The 22,454-nt window shown below is 37.2% G+C and overlaps 1 protein-coding gene across 1 annotated transcript; it reads right to left on the bottom strand.

Moving 5' to 3' along the window:
- Positions 1–15,743: 15,743 nt before the first annotated feature.
- On the bottom strand, positions 15,744–22,145 carry LOC107775889 (putative mitochondrial import inner membrane translocase subunit TIM21). The gene is made up of 8 exons (XM_016595687.2): positions 21,817–22,145; positions 20,326–20,385; positions 20,215–20,233; positions 19,426–19,586; positions 16,865–17,043; positions 16,724–16,772; positions 16,351–16,470; positions 15,744–16,207 (listed from the first exon to the last, which is right to left on the bottom strand). The coding sequence occupies exons 1-8, from the start codon at positions 22,000–22,002 to the stop codon at positions 16,049–16,051; spliced, it is 933 nt and encodes a 310-aa protein (XP_016451173.1). The 5' UTR covers positions 22,003–22,145; the 3' UTR covers positions 15,744–16,048.
- Positions 22,146–22,454: the final 309 nt, after the last annotated feature.

Here is a 22,454-nt window from a genome sequence, read left to right as displayed (position 1 = left end):
GTAGATTACTCTGTAGGAGATAATCCATCTGCTTAGTCTCAAATTGGCATCTTGTTATACCTTTTCCCAGCCACAATTACTATGAAATCACTTAATATTTCTAAGTCCCAACGCATTAACCAGACAGGGGAATTTAATTTGCCCCAAAATTTAGCAACGAGAAAGATCTTTCAAAACATTCACACTCGAGATTGTACGTCACATCAAAATGAAAATCAAGCACCCAATGTCCCTTTTTACATTTCAAGGAAAACACTTCTCGCCACATTCAAATCGTCTTAACACATCCCGTAGTTACATCATACTCATCACAAAGTCATTCCTCCGCTCATCGAGTTACGAATTCCACTCGTAGAGACATTACCAGACATATGAGTCCAAATGTACAAGTTACAACCTAAGCTACCGAGTTAAAGTTGCGGTCTAACCATGGCCTCAAATCCTCCAGACTGGCCCATCACCGAAACACATAATACACATCTCAAATCTCGTTCATAGAATCATGAGCCGGAGATGCACAGCTGATACCGAGTGCTCATGTGCGCATATGAATGCGTGGAAGGAATTCAAATAGTTATGTCTCAAGCTGAATCAATTCTTCACAATAAGGAAAGAAATATGGGAAGTATATATCCTAAATGCCTTGTAGCCTTTCAAAGATAAGTATGGACGTCATCATACCGATCCACAAGACTCTACTAGACACTTTCTCATGATTTGTAGAACCTATGAACCTAGAGCTCCGATACCACGTTGTCATGACCCAAAATCCAACTAGTCGTGATGGCACCCAACCCAACCTGCTAGGTAAGCCAACGATCACTTATCCAATTCCAATAATAATTATTAAAGCAATTTAAGTAAATAAAGATCTTAATCTTATATATTCCCCAAGAACTGGTAGAACAAATCATGAGCTTATAAGAATAGAGTATACAACACTCGTATGAAGTAAATACATCATCTGTTTGAAAAGTACATAAATAGAGTTTTATGAATCTAAAGCTACCATGAACAAGAGGCAGCTACAACCGGAACGCAGGTACATCCTCATATCCAGCTCCCACGAACACAGCAATATCAACAGCCAACATCTGCACGCAAGGTGCAGAAGTGTAGTATGAGTACAACCGACCACATGTACTTAATAAGTAACAAACCTAACCTTATGTTAAAAGTAGTGACGAGCTTGTACCAAGATCGGGTCCAACACCAATATCCAACAACTAATTATAACAATGTAGAACATATAAAATAGAAAGCAATTCAGAAATAAAATGCTCAGCTTTATCACAATTTCCCAAAAATATTTCCACTTTTCAAGAATAACAGTGAAAACCGAAATCGTCGAAAAGTATGAGATAATTTGAAAACTATAAATTTTTCCAAAAATCCTTTCCAAATAAGTAAGATGTTTCATTTCCTTTCAAGATAGCAAGTGTGAAATACCTCTATATGCTCACATATCAATGTGTGTAAAAGTCATGAATGACATGATACCGTACAACATGAGGAAAATGTGTCTCTATGCATGTATGTCATGTGTGCATGCCAATGCCATGTATCTCAAAGATGAATCATGTACTCACACTCTCAGAGTACTCAATCTCACTGCTTTGCACTTTCCACTCATCATGCTCAACCACTCAGTGCTGTATATGGCCCATACGGCCCAGAGAAATCCATCCCGGAACATATACAACACTGACTATATGTCACCCAGTACCAAGGCAAAAGGGCAATCCAACCTTGTGGAGAAATCCATCTCCAGGTAGTAAGTACTTCGGACAAATCCATGTCCATGGAAATACATCCCTCAATAGTATCATCCGCACTCACTGGGGGGTGTTACAGACTCCGGAGGGTCTCCTTCAGCCCAAGCGCTATAAACCGCACGGACAACTCACGTGCTATAGTACAATATCATAATCAATCAGGCCCTCGGCCTCACTCAGTCATCAATCTCTCCAGTCTCTCTCTCTCACGGGCTCACAATGTCATGAAACTAGCCCGGAAATAATGATATGATGTATCAATAAATAACAACAGAGACTGAGATATGATATGCAATGAAATGCGTGTGCTTGAGTATGAAATTTCAATTCATACAAATAATTTACAGCAATATGACCTCTATGGGTCTCAATAATACTGGCACATAGCCTCAGCATGATTTTTAATATTATTCTCAACTCAATTTCTTTAACACATAAAACCGCATGGAAAATGCCAAGATTATTTGACTACAAAATTCCACGGAAACAATTACGTCAAAATTTTTATGGTGCATGCCCACACGCCCGTCACCTAGCATGTGTGTCACCTCCAAACAATTCACATAATACGTACATTCAGGGTTCATACCCTCAGCTCTAAGATTAGAAGAGTTACTTACCTCGAACGAGACGAATCCAAGGCCGAGCAAGCTAAACAATGCTCCAGAAATCTCATTATACGCGTATGAACTTCTGAGCAGCTCGAATCTAGCCACAATAAATTAGATTCAGTCCACACAATTATAGGAATTAAATCTATAACAAAATACTAATAGTTTCCTACAAAATTTGAAATTACACTCCAAAAATAGCCCATGGGGCCCACGTCTCGGAATCCAACGAAACTCGCAAAATCCGACAAGCCATCCAATTACAAGTTCAACCATACTAATTTCACTCAATTCCAACTCCAAATTGATGTTCAAAACTCAAAAATTCATATTATGAACTTTAGGCTAACACCCCCAATTTCCTCTTTAAATTCAACAACCAATTTCTAAAATGAAGATAACAAACAACAAACAACAACAACCCAGTAAAATCCCACTAATGGGGTCTGGGGAGGGTAGTGTGTACGTAGACCTTACCCCTACCCCGAAGGGGTAGGGAGGCTGTTTCCGAAAGACCCTCGGCTCAAAAAACATAAAGACAAAAGGACAAAAAGGGAGACAATATTAGTATCACAACAACAATCATAGGATAAAGAGGAACACCATGAAATCCAGAAGAAAGATACAAAGCAAAGGGAGACAATATTAGTAAATATTAGTATCACCACAACAGTCATAAGAAAAATAGGAACACCATGAAATCTAGAAGAAAGATGCAAAGCAAAAGCGATAGCTAGTAAATAGGACATGCACTGAAAAGCAAAATAGTAAGCCACAACATTCCCACTAGCTATCTTAGACAAAAACCCTACATGGCTAGTCCCACCATGGTACGAAGTAAGGCATGACTCAACTACCTCCTAACCTATAACCCTAATACTCGACCTCCACATCTTCCTATCAAGTGTCATGTCCTTGAAAATCTGGAGCCTCGCCATATCCTGCCTGATCACCTCTCCCCAATACTTCTTAGGCCGCCCTCTACCTCTTCTCGTGCCCTCCGCAACTAGCTGCTCACACCTCTATACCGGAGCATCTGGGCTTCTCCTCTGAATATGTCCGAACCATCTAAGCCTCGCTTCCCGCATCTTGTCATCAATGAGAGACACATGCACCTTCTTCCTAATATCATCATTCCTAATCTTATCTATCCTAGTATGCCCGCACATCCACCGCAACATCCTCATTTCTGCTACTTTCATCTTCTGGATATATGAGTTCTTAACGGCCGATCTAACCACCGTTTTATAAAACTTACCTTTGAGTATCGGTGGCACTCTCTTGTCACACAGGACTCCAGATGTTAACCTTCACTTCATCCATCCTACCCCAATATGGTGTGTGACATCCTCATCGATCTCCCCTCCCCCCCTGGATAACCGAACCAAGGTACTTGAAGCTGCCTCTACTCGAGATGACCTGCGAATCAAGCCTCACATCCACGCCTACTTCCCCTGGCTCAGCGCTGAACTTACACTCCAAGTATTCCGTCTTCGTCCTGCTCAGCTTGAAACCCTTAGACTCAAGAGCCTATCTCCAAACCTCCAGTCTCTCGCTAACACCGGCTCGCGACTCATCAATCAGAACTATGTCATCGGCGAATAGCATGCACCATGGCACATCCCCTTGAATATGGTGTGTTGACGCATCCATCACCATGTCGAATAAGAACGGATTGAGCGCAGAACCTTGGTGTAACCCCATTACAATCGGAAAATACTCAGAGTCGCCTCCTACTGTCCTAACCCGAGTCTTAGCCCCATCATACATGTCCTTAATCGCCATAATGTAGGGAACCGACACACCTTTTGCCTCCAAGCATCTCCAGAGAATTTCTCTAGGAACCTTGTCATACGTTTTATCTAGGTCAATAAACACCATGTGCAGATCCTTCTTCCTCTCTCTGTATAGTTCCACCAACCTTCTAACAAGGTGTATAGCTTCTGTAGTCGAACGAACCGGTATGAACCCGAACTAGTTATCGGATACAGACATTGTCATCCTCACCCTCGCTTCAACCACCCTCTCCCACACTTTCATGGTATGACTCAGTAATTTGATACCCCTATAATTGTTACAACTCTAGCTATCACCTTTGTTCTTATACAGTGGAACCACCATACTCCACCTCCACTCATCCGGCATCCTTTTCCCCTTAAAAATAATATTAAACAACCTAGTCAACCACTCCAAACCTGCTCTCCCCAAACACTTCCAAAATTCCACCAGAATCTCATCTGGCCCGGTCGCTCTGCCTCTACTCATCTTACGCATAGCTCCCACAACCTCCTCAACCTCGATACGCCTATAGTACCCAAAGTCACGGTGACTCTCGGAATGCTCAAATTCTCCTAGCACAATATCTCGATCCCCTTCTTTATTTAGAAGTTTATGAAAGTAAGTCTGTCATATCCTCTTAATTTGGGCATCTTCCATCAATACTCTACCATCTCTGTCCTTGATGCATCTCACTTGGTCCAAATCTCGAGCCTTCCTCTCTCTCAACTTGGCCAGTCGGAATAACTTCTTCTCCCCACCTTTTTCCCTCAATTCCTCGTACATACGACCATAAGCCGCAGTCTTAGCCTCTGTGACCGCCAGCTTAGCCTCCTTCCTAGCTGCCTTATACCTATCCATGCACACTCGCCTCTCCTCCTCACCTATGCTCCCCACTAACTTCAGGTACGCCGCCTTCTTTGCTTCCACTTTACTTTGGACCACTTCATTCCACCACCAGTCTCCTTTGTGCCCACCAGAGACGCCCGTCGAGACCCCTAACACCTCTCTCGCAGCCTCTCTAATACAGTCTGTTGTCGCTGACCACATAGTGCTCGCATCACCACTGCTCCTCCAAGCTCCCATAGCCGACAATCGCCCCTCCAACGCTTGGGCTTTATCCTTAGTTAAGGCTCCCCACCTGATTCTCGGCCTTCCTCGAGTAGACCTTTTACTCCTCTTTAACATAATACCAATGTCCATCACCAAGAGCCTATGTTGCGTCGCGAGTATCTCACCCGAAATCACCTTGGAATCCTTGCACAACCCTCTGTCACACCTCCTGAGGAGGAGATAGTCAATCTGGGTCTTCGCCACCACATTCTAAAATGAAGATAGATTCATAAAATATAATCACAAGGGAGTTAAGAACACTTACCCCAAGTTGTGTGAAAAAATTCCTCTCCAAAATCGTCCAAATCGAGCTCCAAAATCCAAAAAATGGTGAAATATCACGAACCCTCGAACTTAAAGGGTTCTGCCGAGCACTTTCGCAGATGCGGACAAGAGGTCGCACCTGCGACCCTTGCTTCAGCGAAAAACAACTCGCTTCTGTGAGAATAGCTTGGACAGTCCAGGTCACTTCTGCAATGCCTAGGACCGTACCTGCGGTCATGCTTTTGTGCAATAGGCACCGCACCTGCGAAGACCCTCGCTTCTGCATGTGTATTGTCACTTTTGCGACCATCGCACCTGCCAGCCCTTTTCCGCAAGTGCGATCACACCAGAACCAGCAAATCTTCAGCAATTTTTCAACTTCGAATCTTGGTCCGTTAATCACCCGAAATCAACTCGAGGTCCCCAGGACCTCAACCAAACATACCAACAAGTCTTATATCCCAATACGAACTTAGTTGAACTCTCAAATCACCTCAAACAACTTCAAAAATACGAACTACACACGGATTCAAGCTTAATGAACTTCGAAATTTCCAAATTCTACAAACGACGTCGAAACCTATCAAATCATGTCCAATTGATCTCATATTTTGCACACAAGTCACATTTGGCGTAACGAATCTATTCAAATTTCCAGAATCGGATATAGACCCCGATATAAAAAAGTCACCCCTCCCCCCACCCCCACCCCCCGGTCAAGCTTCCCAAAAATTTAACTTTCGTCATTTCAAGTCTAATTCCACTACGAACCTCCAAATAATTTTCCGGACACGCTCCTAAGTCCAAAATCACCATACGGAGCTATTGGAATCATCATAATTTGAATCCGAGGTTGTTTACATATAAATCAATATCCGGTCGACTTTTCCAACTTAAACTTTCTATTTAAGAGACTAAGTGTCTTATTTCACTCTAAATTCTCTCCGGACCCGAACTAACTAACCCGATAAGTCATACAACAGATATAAAGAACAAACAGAGCAGTAAATGGGGGAACATGGCTGTAATACTCAAAACTACCGGTCGGGTCGTTACAAAGACTTATCAAACGGACTAGAGCGTCCTGAAGCATTGGAGTAGCTATGAACCCTTCCGGAGCCTGAACTAGTCCAAAAGGTACAGTCTGAACTGGAACCTCCTCCTGAAGGTCCACCTGAGGTTCTACAACATGTGCTACTGCTCGAGCTTTAGACTGAGCTCTACCTCTACCTCTACCTCTAGCACGACTTCGGCCTCGACCTCTACCCCTGGCCATAGTTGCCACCGGGGACTATGGTCCCTGTCCGTCGGTAGATGTATTACGTGTTCTCTCCATCTGCGAGAGAATAAGAATAGAATGGTTCAATTATCGATGATAGAATAAAATCGCACGACAGAATAAGAAAGAAGTGATATTATTCCTAAACTTTATAACCTGTGAAAGATAAGTATAGACGTCTCAGTACCGATCCTTCAAACTCTACTAAGTTTGTTTGTGACTCGTGAGACCTATGTAACCTAGTGCTCTGATACCAACTATCACGACCCGAAATTCCCACATTCGGGACTGTGATGGCGCCTAACATTTTACTTGCTAGGCAAGCCAACGTTAGAATAATATTAGCCATTTTAAAATAATTTTAAATTAATTAATAACAAAGAAACAAATGCGGAAGTAAAGTCTGAAATGTAGTAAATAATCCATAATAATAGCGATGTCTAAATACCATCCCAGAACTAGAGTCACAAGTGCACGAGCTTCTAGAATGATACAAATAAGGGGCTGAATAAAATAAAGTTGCCTGAAAGCAAACACACAGCTAAAATAAAATAGACGGGGACTTCAGAACTGCGGACGTTGTGCAGTTATACCTTAAGTCTCCTCTGGGTAGCTGAAATCCGAGCAAGTCTATGGCACGCCGCTGGGAACAACTCCGAAATCTGCACAAGAAGTGCAGAGTGTAGTATCAGTACAACCGACCCCATGTACTGGTAAGTGTCGAGCCTAACCTCGACTAAGTAGTGACGAGGCTAAGGCGGGTCAATTACATTTAAATTGTACGCAATAATAGTAATAACAATAATAATAATAATAATAATAATAATAATAATAATAATAATAATAATAATAATAATAATAATAATAATAATAATAATAATAATAATAATAATAATAATAATAATAATAATAATAATAATAATAATAATAATAATAATAATAATAATAATAATAATAATAATAATAATAATAATAATAATAATAATAATAATAATAATAATAATAATAATAATAATAATAATAATAATAATAATAATAATAATAATAATAATAATAATAATAATAATAATAATAATAATAATAATAATAATAATAATAATAATAATAATAATAATAATAATAATAATAATAATAATAATAATAATAATAATAATAATAATAATAATAATAATAATAATAATAATAATAATAATAATAATAATAATAATAATAATAATAATAATAATAATAATAATAATAATAATAATAATAATAATAATAATAATAATAATAATAATAATAATAATAATAATAATAATAATAATAATAATAATAATAATAATAATAATAATAATAATAATAATAATAATAATAATAATAATAATAATAATAATAATAATAATAATAATAATAATAATAATAATAATAATAATAAGTGCAATCTGATCCCCCAAATATAGACTTTTAAATAAGTCTGTTGCGGCGTGCAATCCAATCCCCAAATATAGACTTTTAAATATGTCTGTTGCGGCGTGCAATCCAATCCCCCAATATAGACTTTTAAATAAGTCTGTTGCGGCGTGCAATCCGATCCCTCAATATATATTTACTTTTATTTTCGTTGCGGCATGCAACCCGATCCCCCAATATATTTTTGACAACTCATAAATATAATAAAAATTACTCCAATAAATACCACGTCCAATGAGAAACTATTAAGCATAAAGGCACACAATAATTATAATTTTTTATGAATAAACAATGACAATTAGCAATTAATTATAAAAATTATGGAGAAAATAGGCAGTTTAATATTTAGTATGCTAAATGTCAAATAGCAATTAAGATACATAAGTCAAATGAGCATGTAACAATTATTGCAAAAAATTCAAAAATTAATATTTGACAAGAAATATGAGTGAAACAATTAATATAATAATTCATTCATGATTTAAAACGATTTATGATTTTTCAAGTAATTATGCAAATAATTAATTTGACTACGTATAGACACTCATCACCTTGCCTATACGTGATTCACATGCATCTCACATAACAAATAATTCAAGGGTTCTATTCCCTAAAGTCAAGGTTAACCATGACACTTACCTCGCTTTGCAACCAAATTTCAAGAATCCAATAAACCTTTGCCTCGCGAATTCGTATTCGAAATCCTCAAAACTAGTCATAAACAATTCAATATTCTCAATATAAATCGTAGGAATTAATTCCATATGAATTTACAAATTTTTCGGATAAAAATCCCAAATTTATTTTAAAATTAACAGTGGGACCCACGTCTCGAATCCCGAAAAATTTGCGAAATCCGAACACCCGTTCCGATACGAGTTCAACCATATAAAAATTACCGAATTCCGATATCGGATTGGCTTTCAAATCTTCATTTTACATTTTTGGAAGATTTTATAAAAATCTGATTTTTCTTCCACAAATTCACGGATTCATGATATAAATGAGTATGGAATCATAAAATATAATCAATATAGGATAAGGAATACTTACTCCAATATTTTTCCATAAAACTCGCCCAAAATCGTCTTACCCAAGCTTAAAATCGAAAATGGTGGAAAATGGATCGAAATCCCATTTCTAGAACTTAAGTTCTGTTTTTCACATTTTTCTTCTTCACGGACGCGATAGTACCCTCGCGTTCGCGAAGCACATTTTTGTGCTGCCAAACATTTCAACCTCGCGAACGCGATGCCTTGCCTTGCTTGGCCTTCGCGACGCGATCTGCCCTTCGCGAAGGTAAAAATCCTCTCTGGTCATATCCCCTTCGCGAACGCTAGGCTTCGATCGCGAACGCGAAGCACAAAATGTGCCAGTCCAAATTTTCTCTTCGCGAACGCGAGACTCCCTTCGCAAACGCGAAGAAGGAAACCAGAACAAGCATCAGAAAATTTCCAACATCATTCCAAGTCCGAAATTCAATCCGTTAACCATCTGGAACTCGCCCGAGGCCCTCGGGACCTCAACCAAATATACCAACAAGTCCTAAAATATCATACGGACTTAGTCGAAACCTCAAATCACATCCAACAACACTAAAAACACGAATCACACATAGATCCAAGCCTAATAAACTTTGAAACTTCCAATTTCTACAAACGACACCGGAACCTATCAAATCAAATACGATTGACCTCAAATTTTGCACACAAGTCATAAATGACATAACGGACCTATGAAAATTTTCAAAATCGGATTCCAACCCCGATATCAAAAAGTCAACTCCGTGGTCAAACTTAGAAATCTTTAGCCTTTAAATTTCTAGTTTTCATTAAATGGTCATAACTTGAGCTAGAGACCTCCAAATTAAATTTCGGGCATACGCTCAAGTCCCAAATCACGATACGTACCTATCGGAATTGTCAAAATACTGATCCGAGTCCGTTTGCTCAAAATGTTGACCAAAGTCAACTCAGTTGAGTTTTAAGACTCTATTTCATATTTTAATCATTTTTTCATATAAAAACTTTCCGAAAAATTATACGGACTGCGCACACAAGTCGAGGAATGATGAATATTGCTTTTCGAGGTCTTAGAATACAGAATTAATAATCAAATTTAAAGATGACCTTTTGGGTGATCACACTAATGCATGCTGAAGTTATTTATCCTGCAGTCGACAGTTTTATCATGAATTTTATCCGAAACTTCAGTCTAAACATGCTAAAGTTATTTAGTTAATTTGCTAAAATTTCAGACTAAACATGCTTTAAGTTATTTAGTTCATTTGCTAAAATTTCAGACTAAACATGCTTAAGTTATTTAGTTCATTTGCTAAAACTTCAGACTAAACGCTTAAGTTTTTTAGTTCATTTGCTAAAATTTCGGACTAAGCATGCTTAAGTTTTTGTCTTGTAGTATGTAATTTTCTAATGAGTTTTTGCTAATGCATGCTAAAGTTATTTAGTTCATTTGCTAAAACTTCAGACAAAACATGCTGAAGTTATTTAGTTCATTTGCTAAAATTTCAGACTAAACATGTTGAAAGTTTTTAGTTCATTTGCTAAAATTTCAGACTAAATATGCTTAAGTTTTTGTCTTGCAGTATGTAATTTTCTAAAGAGTTTTTGCTAATGCATGCTGAAGTTATTTAGTTCATTTGCTAAAATTTCATAGCAAAACATGCTAAAGTTTTGTAACGCAGTCTACAGTTTTGTTCTGAGTTTTATCTGAAACTTCCGTCTAAACAAGCTGAATTTTTTAGTTTATTTGCTAAAACTTCAGCCTAAACATGCTTAAATTTTTGTCATGTAGTTTGTCAATAGTCTTTTATTAAAGAAGGGTAAAATCATCTTTTTAAAATATTTTTAACAAAAAAATGGGTATGGATGCAAACGGAAAAATAAAACGGGTATAAGTTTAAAAGGGGCGACCAAATAGGACGCGCCGTGCAATTTTTACAAAATATTTTTAGTGAGAAAAAGAAAATGATATGCAAGTTTAAATTGGCACAAATGTTGTTTCTATGATAGACCAACAAACAGGAAACAATGGGATTGTGAATTAATGGTCTTAAGCTTTTGACCCTGCTTGCTTTGCAAAATGCGCAAAACTTTTTAAATTTGAAACGGGATCAAAAGGTCTTGTAAATCAGTCACCAACAAAAGGGGTCAATCAGGGGACGGATTTAGGGGTGGAAGGATGTTCACCCAAATTCCTTTGCCGAAATCTGTTGTTTATCTGTATATATTATATTTTGAATTCTTTTGATACAGTTTAAAAGCATAGCTTAATGGTCAAGTTTTTTCAAAATCTTTATAAGATTATTGGTTTTATTTCCACCGGCTACAACTTTTTTAACTTTTTCCTTTTTTAAACCCATTGGCTATAATTATGTTCTGAGGTCAATGATGAGCTGATGTTGAACTTTTAACTTTGGGACAGGTTACCTGTGATCAATGGGCAATACTTTAAGTTTTTAACAATTTTGCCATATGAACAAAACTTTTTGACTTTTACTTTTGACTTTAAACGTTTGCTGGTCCTAAAGGTCAAAATTTAAAGACAACAGTGTCCTATTTCTGCCACTTTCTGCAACAAAAGAGCCTAATATGAAAAGCCCACAAAACAAGCCCAAAATCAACTGTTAGCTCCTTACAAAGACGCCGGCGATCCGACACGCTGAAGCGGAAATGAACCAAAACGAAGTCAGCAACTCTGGTGGCGGCACGGCCCATCACCGGTGGTGGGCCGCCGCGAGCACAGGGCAGTTAGTATGGGGAATTCACGCTTTTAGAAAAGGTTACGCCGGTGAATGTCGATTGATGCCGCTTAAAGCCTTCGGCGTCGCCTCGCTTTTCGTCGGCGCCATCGCCTCCGCCTCCGTCGCCTCTCTTCAAGCCTCCGGCATCCACTCCGTAAATTCTCTCTTACCTCTTTGTTACACTAAAGATATTTTGTCACTTATTAGCATATCGTAGGACTTTTCGTTGACTAAATTAGACAGACTATTTTGTGTGGAGTCACTTTGGATTTAATTGATAAATTTTTGAGTGCCATTTGAAAAAGATCTCCCTTTTGTTCTACGTTATGTGACAGCATGGAGTTAAAGACCTGACATTATAGAATCCGAATAGTTTAATGAATTTTAATTCTGGAAAGTTGTATTGAAATGGAATAGTGTAAAAAACTGCAGGACATTTTTGAAAAGGAAAGAGCATGGGATAAATTGGGATGAAGAGAGTACTCATATGGGTTGAAATGAAGTGTTACATGAGTGTAATTATGTTCTCATGTGCATCCTAAGACATGCAGATTAAGCTTCTGAATTTGAAATAACCAGTTCATTCTAATGGGATCTTATATTGATCATATGGTATTCAGACTTACTTGATTTAAGCAGGGATGTAGATGCTGAGTGTAAATATAATCGTTTTTGTGACGGAAAAAGAAGAGTGAAGAAGAAATTTGAGATTTACTATGATATTATTGTGCATTTTCCTGTATATCAGTTAACTTCTGAGCTATGAGCAGCTATCTGGGTTTCCTTTATGTTTGATGTTAGATGATTTTCCTTTATACATATGTCTAGGTGAAGAATCAATACTTCTGGAGTTTTTCATTTTGAAGTTGAAAACTATAGAATATAGAACATCCAGTAGTAAGAAATCAAACTTTTTTGCGAAATTAGGGTCTGACTTTCAATTATTTGAAATGCTTGATAAGGTTTTTGTGCCCTAAGGTTTATCAATAAGGCATTAAGAACATCTCCAATTACAAGTATGAAATGTATTGCACACAGGGAATAGATCGTGATAGCTGCCTTTTCTTGTGCTTGGTTGACATCGCACGACTCTGTTCCAGTGCGGGAATTCTTTCTGCTTATAGAAGTAATAGGGAGAAAAGCTCTGCGTAACATCCAATTTCATGTAGATATATCATGCTCAAGTTGGTGATAGTTTAACTGTTTGCTGCATATGTTTTGCTTGCTCTTATGGTAGATTGATTCAGCCTATTGGTGTGAACTAAGCAGGTCTACTTTTGTTAGGAAACTTGCCTCAATTTCATTTCTTACGTCTTTTTCATTCTACCTGAGCATTACTAAGTGCCAATATGGATTAAATGATACGGTAACTGGTCTGCCACGAGATGGAAATAGCGAGAGGTCTATTGTCTGCCTATGAATTGAAGCACCAGTTAGAAGGATGGTTGAGTAACATTATTGGATATAATGATTTGCTTTAGATTGGGGTTTGTTGTTGCTGCTGCTATTGGTGGTGGTCTTAGAAAGTAGAAATAAGTTGATGCTTTTAGCCCCAATAGAGGGTTTGCACAACCTGTAATTATGCATGATGTACTGGCTTAGTGCATAAATTTATAAAATCCTTAATTACTTATCAAAAAAGAAGTTGATGCTTTTAGCATGTTACAAATTGGACATGTTCACCATGGGAAGTACTTCGCTGTTGACAAGTTACATGTAGATTATATCTTTTGACCTTGTTTTGCTTACACTATTATCTCGCTTCATTCATGTGGGGTCATATGATATTTGGAATCGTGTGTCACGAAACATTGTTTTATTTATATTTTTTTAACTGTGCTGTTGCATGCACAGCGAAATTGTGTGGAATTTTGCATCACAAATTTTGTTTTGTTTTAGTTCTCTATGCTTTTTGATAGGTCATATAATCAGAGAAAATGATCCTTTCTTCTAGTTTCCATTAGATCAGCAAAATCATAAAATCAGAACCCTTTTGTTTTTTTATTAGTATTAAGTGTTAGTAACTTGGCGGATGTGTTTGTCCACATGAAGCTCGTTGGCAGACCTTGTAACATGACTTTTAGCGTAGGAAGACGGAGAGAAAATGCTTACACATGGATGGAGTCCTACACGAAGAAGATTAAGTCTAGTTCAGCTGTAAAATTAAACCTTTTAATTTCATCCGTAGTACAAAGCTGTTGAATGTAATCTTTCAAACTAGTGGCAAGGTATTCGTGTAATAGCCCAATGATTAATTTCGTCCTGTAGGTTCCAGTACTAAAAGCATGATCTGTAGTTAGAACACGATGTATCTATTTGCTTATCATGAGCAAAATATGATGTGTCTGATTTATTTTGTTAAAGTCAGTAGTTATTAATATATCCCCTTCGTTTTCAGTTTTGAAACAGCCTCTACCCTCATAGGATAGGGGTAAGGTCTGCATACACTCTATCCTCTCCAGATCCACTTGTGGGATTACACTAGGTTTATTGTTGTTGTTTTCAGTTTTGAAATTGTGCGCCCTAATTGGTTGCAAAATATGTAGGTGGAAGACATGAAGGCTGTTGGGGCAAGTATAAGAACAGGACTTGGCTTAACACGAAGGGCACAGGATGACTAAGTATTTTGAGCATTTTCGTGAATCAGTAGCCTATAGAATGTTGACGAAGGAAGATTATCCATCTTTGCGTAGTTTCTTGCTAAAATCATTCCCAAGGGAGCACTTAGCTGACAAGGGGTACCCCCTCGGTTAACGATTGTAGCATTTGAGGCTGGCAGCTGTTCAATCTTAACCCGAGTGACACATTTGCTGGAATGGCAGCTTTAAAGTTCTAACTGCAGCATTTTCCTCTTTCCATTCAGCTAAAGCGTTTTCATGTTGGATGGGACTAAGAAATAGCGCTATCGTGGAAAGTGGAAACTACGTACCAACCACTATCACAGTGCATGTACCGAAATAATAAGTGCATGACATGTGTTTTCTTATATGTATTCTTCAATTTATCAGTTAAATGTGACAATTAAGGCATTAAGTCCAGATAAGTTTTTCCAACTATACAGTCCATGTTGGATCATATTAGTTTCTGTTACATGTAAAAGGAAGTAGGAGCTGGCTACTCATTGGTACCTTTTCTTTCCTTTTTAACTTAAAAGAGTCGAATTTTAAGCAGATGTTATGTGGAGGATTGAGGCAAAGTGGGTATAAACTAATTAAGCCACTCAAGATTCATTAGGTTTCAGTTGCATTTTTTTCTCTACTACAAATAACCCTACATATTAGTTAGTCATTAAGCCTGGTCTGCTTTATCTCTAAAAAATAAAAATATTCAAATCTCTGTCTCTCAATATACATACATACACGCATATGACATTTCTATTTATTATTGGTTAACAACGTAGTATTCACTAATTCTAGTTTTAGGGGTTTGCGCTTTGTAACTTGATCTAAGCCAGAATGATTTGAACAGTCTTCTTATATTTCTAAAATAATTTACAAGAATTTGGTGCCAAAACCTCTCTTTCTTTCTGGAAAGAGGAGGGGAGGGATAGTATTTGGCTACGAAATCCAAAGTGAAGCTTCTAGTTCTAATCTGTTCTATTAGCCTCACATTTGGATAAGAAAAAACTGCTAGAAAATGATTTTCTTGAGAAAACTGTAGAAATATAAAGTAAAAAGAAAATGGAAACTTACAGTTGAGGGAGACGGTAAAAATGACAAAAAAACAAAATCACTATCATTTCAAAATTTCTTCGGATTTGAACTGCAAGAAAGTCTTCCATGGGAAAGGATATAATAGCTTTTCTTGCAACTTTCTTATGAAGCACAAAAAGTAGACTTTCTAACATTTTCTTAGCAGTGCTAACTATTATCAGAATCCACGTCTCAACCAAAAAGAACTTGAAATCAGAACTGTCATCTTGGGAGCTCTCACGCAAGTTGAAAAGAATTTGGAGCATTATCAACTGCATCTAGGCGTTCATGACAAGACTGGCACAGCATTTATTCATTGTGGATATTCAGGCAGGTACATACGACTCGAGCATCAATTGCGCTGGGGAGGGTGATTTGATCTCAACAATCAAGTATGTGAACTTCCACTGCTTATCCACCTTGTCCTGAAACATCTCAGTATAAACCTTGCCAGCTCCATGTGGTCCGCGGATATAAAAATTGACCTACACTCAGTTTAATCACACCAACCTAAATATATATTGGAGAAAGTAGAAGTAACACTAAATAAACATTCAATATCTGCAAGCTTGAGCTCGGGAAGTGAAAGTATCAATAGGATAGGGATTATCAGAAAGAAAATAGCCACCTCAACATGCTCAACTCCGTCTTCGTCAGTCCATATCCTATTGGGGATGCGTTGGCGTGCAGCACGGTTTCTACTTTCTGATCCATAGCCTGTTACAGGGGATCCAATTCTTACACTAACCTGGTGCAAATAATAGCAAACACATGCAACTAATCAGTTCAAGTACAACCAGAATCAAAATACACAAACTGATTGGTCAGACTCAGTGCTATGAAGTATGAACTCTATATAACCCAGCAAGCCAGTAAAGACTGCCCCAGTTGGTACTTAGGAAATAAGATATTTGCCTCGCAGCTGTCATCCAGTCTACAACTCAATCCCAAAATTATAGGTAGTAAATTCACGGCAAGGATTATAGGGGCAAGACACATACTTGACCATCATTTTGAATCCTCTTGAGAGCTTTATCAAAAATTTTGTACCTACAAAAGAAAATTAATTTAAGCAAGATCGAAAACAAGAAGAATTCAAGGTTTATGTCAACCTACTTAGAGAGCCTAAATGCAACCCTTACTCTTTCGGCTGAAAAATGAGTTCCTTAAAAACTCCATATGCTGCACCAGCAGCAACTGCAAGTCCCGCAAGAATGACAAGACTATAAGAAGCTCCCTCAGTAAACGTCACAGGCTTCTCTGGGATATTGTAGGTAGGAGCATCAAAGGGATCCTCAACAGTAGATACATCCTTTCGAGCCTGTACAAGTAAGAAAAGAAATAAATGCATTTGTAGTCATATCGGGAGCTATACATTTTAAGGGTGTGAATGGTAATCTCCCAGTTTTACACAATTCTGGGATAATTTTCCTCAATATATACCAAAATGGTGTAACTGCATAGAATAGAGGTGTGGTTCAGTCTCATGCTTCTTCTCCTCTTTAAACTCGTGTTTTGGGGTAACACATTTCCTATGGTGTATACTTGTATTAAGACAACACGTCAATACATTACGGACCTTTACAATGTTGTAAAAGCTTTGAAAAATTTCCATTGAAATAATGTTTTGGAAAAGGACCTTTCAGTGTTATATTAAGACAATCCAACAACACATTATGGCATTGTAAGGGCTCAGGTAATAACCTAATTTACAGGTACAGCATGCTTTTGTAGGGTTGTTTGGTTCACATGCTAGTTATCCATGGATTATAATGTAAGAATTGTTTATGTAGGGGATATTAGTGACGGGATTGTTTGATTAATAATGCAGGAATTGTTAATAATGAAGGGATTGTTATGCAGGGATTACTTACTTTAAGGGCATTGTTGTCTTTAAATACTTTAACGTCCGTATTGCAAATACACGTATTCTTATTTCAAATTCTATCCTGCATAAAATAATATATAGATTCCCGCATAACTTGATGCATGTATTATTTAACAAATCAACAAAACGCTGCACAAACTTATACAGACTTTATTTTCATACGACCAACCAAAAGATGCATAAGTTATGCAGGAAATATTTTTTTAATCCCTCTAACCAAACATAGTATGATGGGATTATTTCTCCAATCCTTCCAACAGTCCAACCAAACGACCACGTATGGGATCAACTTTAAAAGGAGAGAGAGAGAGAGAGAAAGACAAAGATCAACAACCATAAATCAATAATTAGGCAGATCCTGGGCTATCCACATTAAATAGGTTTCAGACAGGAAAATTTATTCAACAAGTCGTAAATCTTCTACTATGAGAAATACAAAAAGACCAACAACGATGCTGTGTAAAAAAAGTAGTTTTGTTAAGCAATAAAATCAATGATTTGTCAGTGGTACTTTTTGGAAACATCATAGAGTTTAGGGATCATGACATTCAGATGACCTGATAGCAACTTAATTTACTTGGTAATGAACCTAACAGAGAGAATAGCAGTTGCAGCATAAAGCAGTGTTATGATTATCATCTAGTTCATTAGCTCTAGAAACAGTAAGTGGTCCAAAACTAGAAGGTGTCTGCTCGAGAAGGTTCTTCTCCTTCTTGGTCCACGCTGAAAATTTCCCTCTTCTCCCTTTAACTTCACTTTTTTGAAAAGTTAAGTTGCCCTAGAAACTAAAACCTTTTACATGGTCTTTGGATTATAAAAACAATAACGGGAATGACTTGTTGCAGGTACACACCAACAAAGGCTAATGCTTGGTGTGTGTTTGGAGCATATGGTGGAGCTCATAAGCATCTCCTTCTGCGATTTGCATTAAATTGTGGAGAAGATCAGTATTTAGGGGAAGCTATTGTGATTTTCTCCTCATTAAATGAGCTTCTCACGGAATGTTTGATATTTTGGGGGAAGCTATAGTGACTCTTTCTCATTAAATGAGCTTCTAAGTTCTAACAACCAGGTACAGGATTTTAGGAGGATAAGGGAAGGTGAACTGTTACAGAATGCAGCTGCTTCGGCTCTAAAATGGTAAAGAACTATGAGAACATTTCAGGACCAATACACATTACTTGACTTGGCCTGGAAAAAAAAAATTCCTTCTTGTTTTTTTTGTAGTAATGGTTTTTACGGAGGGTAGAACTGGGAGACCTGCAACAAGTTAGAGGCTGTAGTAGAACAGCACACCCTCTTGTTAGTCCATTTTGGTCTTTTAAAGACATCTTGTCGTAGATGACTCTGCTTTGTGGAACGGGGATGAGTTCGAGTTCACCACTAGCTTATAAACAATTCAGTAAGGGTAGGCGTCGTTAGCTCATATGTCAATTTACTTAAGTAAAGAAATAATTGTTTCACAAATTAGAGAGAATTGGCAAGCTTAAAGTAGTAAAACGTCTTGATAATTGGAATACCATGTTTCTTAAGTTGAGATGCATTTAGTGAAAATTATTGCTATTGGAAGGTAAAACAAAAGGTTACTAACTCAAGATTGCCATTTTTATAAGTAATTTGGCCCTAAATTTGGTTGTTCAAATCTGTACTGTATTGTTAATGTAATGGCAAAACTTAATTCATGATTCGCTAGGGAATTAGTTAATTGTGGTCCTTAGCACATTTTACTATCGTTTGCCCATCTACTAAAATCTCCTTTTTCAATCTAAAAGAAAAAGGAAAGACATATATGCATGATTTAGAGACAGAAATAACCTCAGATTGCTTTTGTGTTGACCCAGAAGCCTTTGATGCAAATGACCTAGCAAAGCAAGATGATTGAGGATTTACGCTAGCGGTATTGACAAGCTGAAACGGAGATCTAAAGGTCATTAAGCATTGTGTGCTCCTTCGATTTCTGTATAGAACAGGAAGTCCTGCAAGATCTACGTCTGAGTACTTTTCTTAACATAGAATATGCTCCAACAGAAATATTAAAATCTCTGTTGCATGGACACAAGATTGTGACACAGACTGGACACAGCAATTTTCAGCAATTACATGGTGAGACACAAGAGCTTTACAATAGGAAGCAAATGCATGAATGTCCATATGTAGTTTTCTCAATATCTCAACAGGAAATGATTCTAAGAAAGCATAAATATGTAATTCAAAGTTTTAAATATGTAAAAGATAATAAGTAGATAGCAAGTCGACAACATTTAGAGTCAAGCAAGGCATCTCCTTTTTTATTTATGGAAAACAAAAACCTTTCTCTATAGCTGCATGTTCAAAATCATCATCATAAAGTTATTGAGGAACGAAACATGCAAAAGCATATATTTTCTGATCATTCAAATTGCTAGAAGAATCCGTTTGAGGTGAGCACAAATGAAGGAACTAAACCACTACACGGATGGATGTTAAAGCAGACTCGAGCTCCACTCAATGAAGAGAAATGAACTAATCCTAGATTTAGATTCTTAGGAGATGAAAACTTGTTGAGATCCAAATTGTTCTTTTTCAGTTTGCAAATCTTCAGTCATGAATGTAGCATCTACTAACCAGCAGGTTCATTGATAACCTGCAAAACATCAGAATTTGGGGGACAAAAGCTATCAATAGGCAGCTAACAAAGCTTTAGGATCACCAAAGTAGCAAGACATTTCAACTCACCTTGGAAGCAGGACACGAAGCATGTACAGGTCTCCTTGCACAACCTGATCTTACCAGTTCCTACAAGTCATCATAATCAGAGAACGAATAGAAGAAGAATATATCCAACAGCATTTTGAAACATGAGAAACTGGAAAAAGATTTGATCAGCAGTTTCAGATCATAAACTTGAAGCATGCCAAAGATTTAAACAAGATAAGAGTTTCAATTCACATCCGCACTTCTTATTTTTGTTACTTTCAAATGATTGTACAACAACAACAACGACCCAGTAAAATCCCACAAGTGAGGTCTGGGGAGGGTAGTGTGTACGCAGACCTTACCCCTACCCCGATGGAGTAGAGAGGTTGTTTCCACTAATTGTTGGGGTCTGGGGAGGATAGTGTGTACTTTCAAATGATTGTAAAATTCATTAATTATTTTCTTTTTGCCATATATAAAGCCGAGCCTGCCATTCAAATTGATATCCCTTTCTCCTTACCTACATGAGTACAAAAAAGCCAGTCGGATCTCTTTTCTATTAGTAATTATTTTTAATCAAACTATTTTTTCCCTAACAATAATGTTGCCTGAGTTTGAACTAAGATTGACTATTGTAAAGCTCCTTTGCTTGAAAATTATGTCCAAGGGTCAGAGCAAGCTCATAAGAACAACCCTTGACCAAACACCATTTCCAGATTTAAGTGGGAGCAGCATAGAGGGATGGGCCCCATTCTCCACCAAGTTCCAGATCTGCGTGTAAATGGAGTTTCGCCACCTAACTCATAGGGAATTTGCGATTATAAGTAAATAGGGACTAGAATACTAGTTTGGTATATCTGTGGATCTTCTTGCTGAATTCTTGAATTAGTCAAACTTTGATGCTTGCTCTGATTTTCCGACTTAAGTATAATTTGAGGAGCACTAACTGCTTCAATGACCATATAGAACTCAACCACTTTGCACAGCAATCATAAGGTTAAGCTGATAATAAAGGGCAGCCCGGTGCACTAAGCTCCCGCTATGCATGGGGTCCGGGAAAGGGCCGGACTAAATGTCAGAAAAGCAAATGCGTAGAGAGAGATTTCAAATACTTATATTCATTAAGCGAGTCAAACTGAAACTGTGGTGCAATAGCTTCTTGGTTCTCATCAATAAATTTCTACCTTTCTCATCAAAAAAGAAAAATAAACTACGCTGCAGTAGCAGATAACCTTCTCGAATTTACTTTCGCATACACTCCAGATTATCTTCGATAACTATGAAAATTCACCTCCACCAGTCTAACATAAAATGCGACATTACTACTCAGCATATGGAAAAAAGTCACTTTTTTTGCCAAATCATTGTATTCACAGTCAATATATAAGTTGAGACAGATAAACCCTTAACACCAATCAAAATCATCAAGCACAAGATAGGTTCAAAAGATAAACTTCAAATATATCTAAAAACAGGAATTTTTAATTACAATAATGCAAAAATTTAAAGAAAAAGCAGAACTTGACATACCCTTTTGGCAGAAACATTGAAAGCAGCACTTTCAGCAGCCACAGACGAGAAACGACTTATACCCAAATTAGATAAGCTTCTTGAAGGCATATGTTCCAACAAAGAATCAAACTTGTTGCTTGATTTTACAACATTAGACCACCACCTAGTTTTCAAAGAAACCCCGCTTCTCCTCACATGCTGCATCTTTGAAATCTAAGGTTTTTAATGGCTTCTACTACAACTAAATTGATGAACTAAACGCACATATATAGGATAAAGGGTGGATCAAAATATTGAACACAGCGAAGCAAGTGAAGCGAAGAAATCCAATATAGATTTGGTAGTGACCCTAAAACCCTCTAAGAGAACCCGAACGGGGGTTTTGGTCTCTTTGGGTTTGGGTTTGGGTTTGGGTTGCAGGTCACGTGCTACCTGCAAATAGTCAAGACTATTTATTTTTCTTATAAAATATAATTGTATAACAAAAAGGTACCATATTATAAAATCAAAACTATTAGTAGTAATATCAATTTTTCATTATTTGAAATAAAATATTAGTTTATAGTTAATGGAAATTTGTATTTACCTCAAATCATGTGTGCGATGCTAATTAAATAAATAATAGTTCAATGGCGTTTTTACTACTCCATTTTATA

This window comes from Nicotiana tabacum, chromosome 19, assembly GCF_000715075.1.
Source record: "Nicotiana tabacum cultivar K326 chromosome 19, ASM71507v2, whole genome shotgun sequence".
Taxonomy (NCBI): domain Eukaryota; kingdom Viridiplantae; phylum Streptophyta; class Magnoliopsida; order Solanales; family Solanaceae; genus Nicotiana; species Nicotiana tabacum.
Note: the sequence above shows the minus strand (reverse complement) of the source record. Positions and strands in the feature narration are given on the sequence as shown.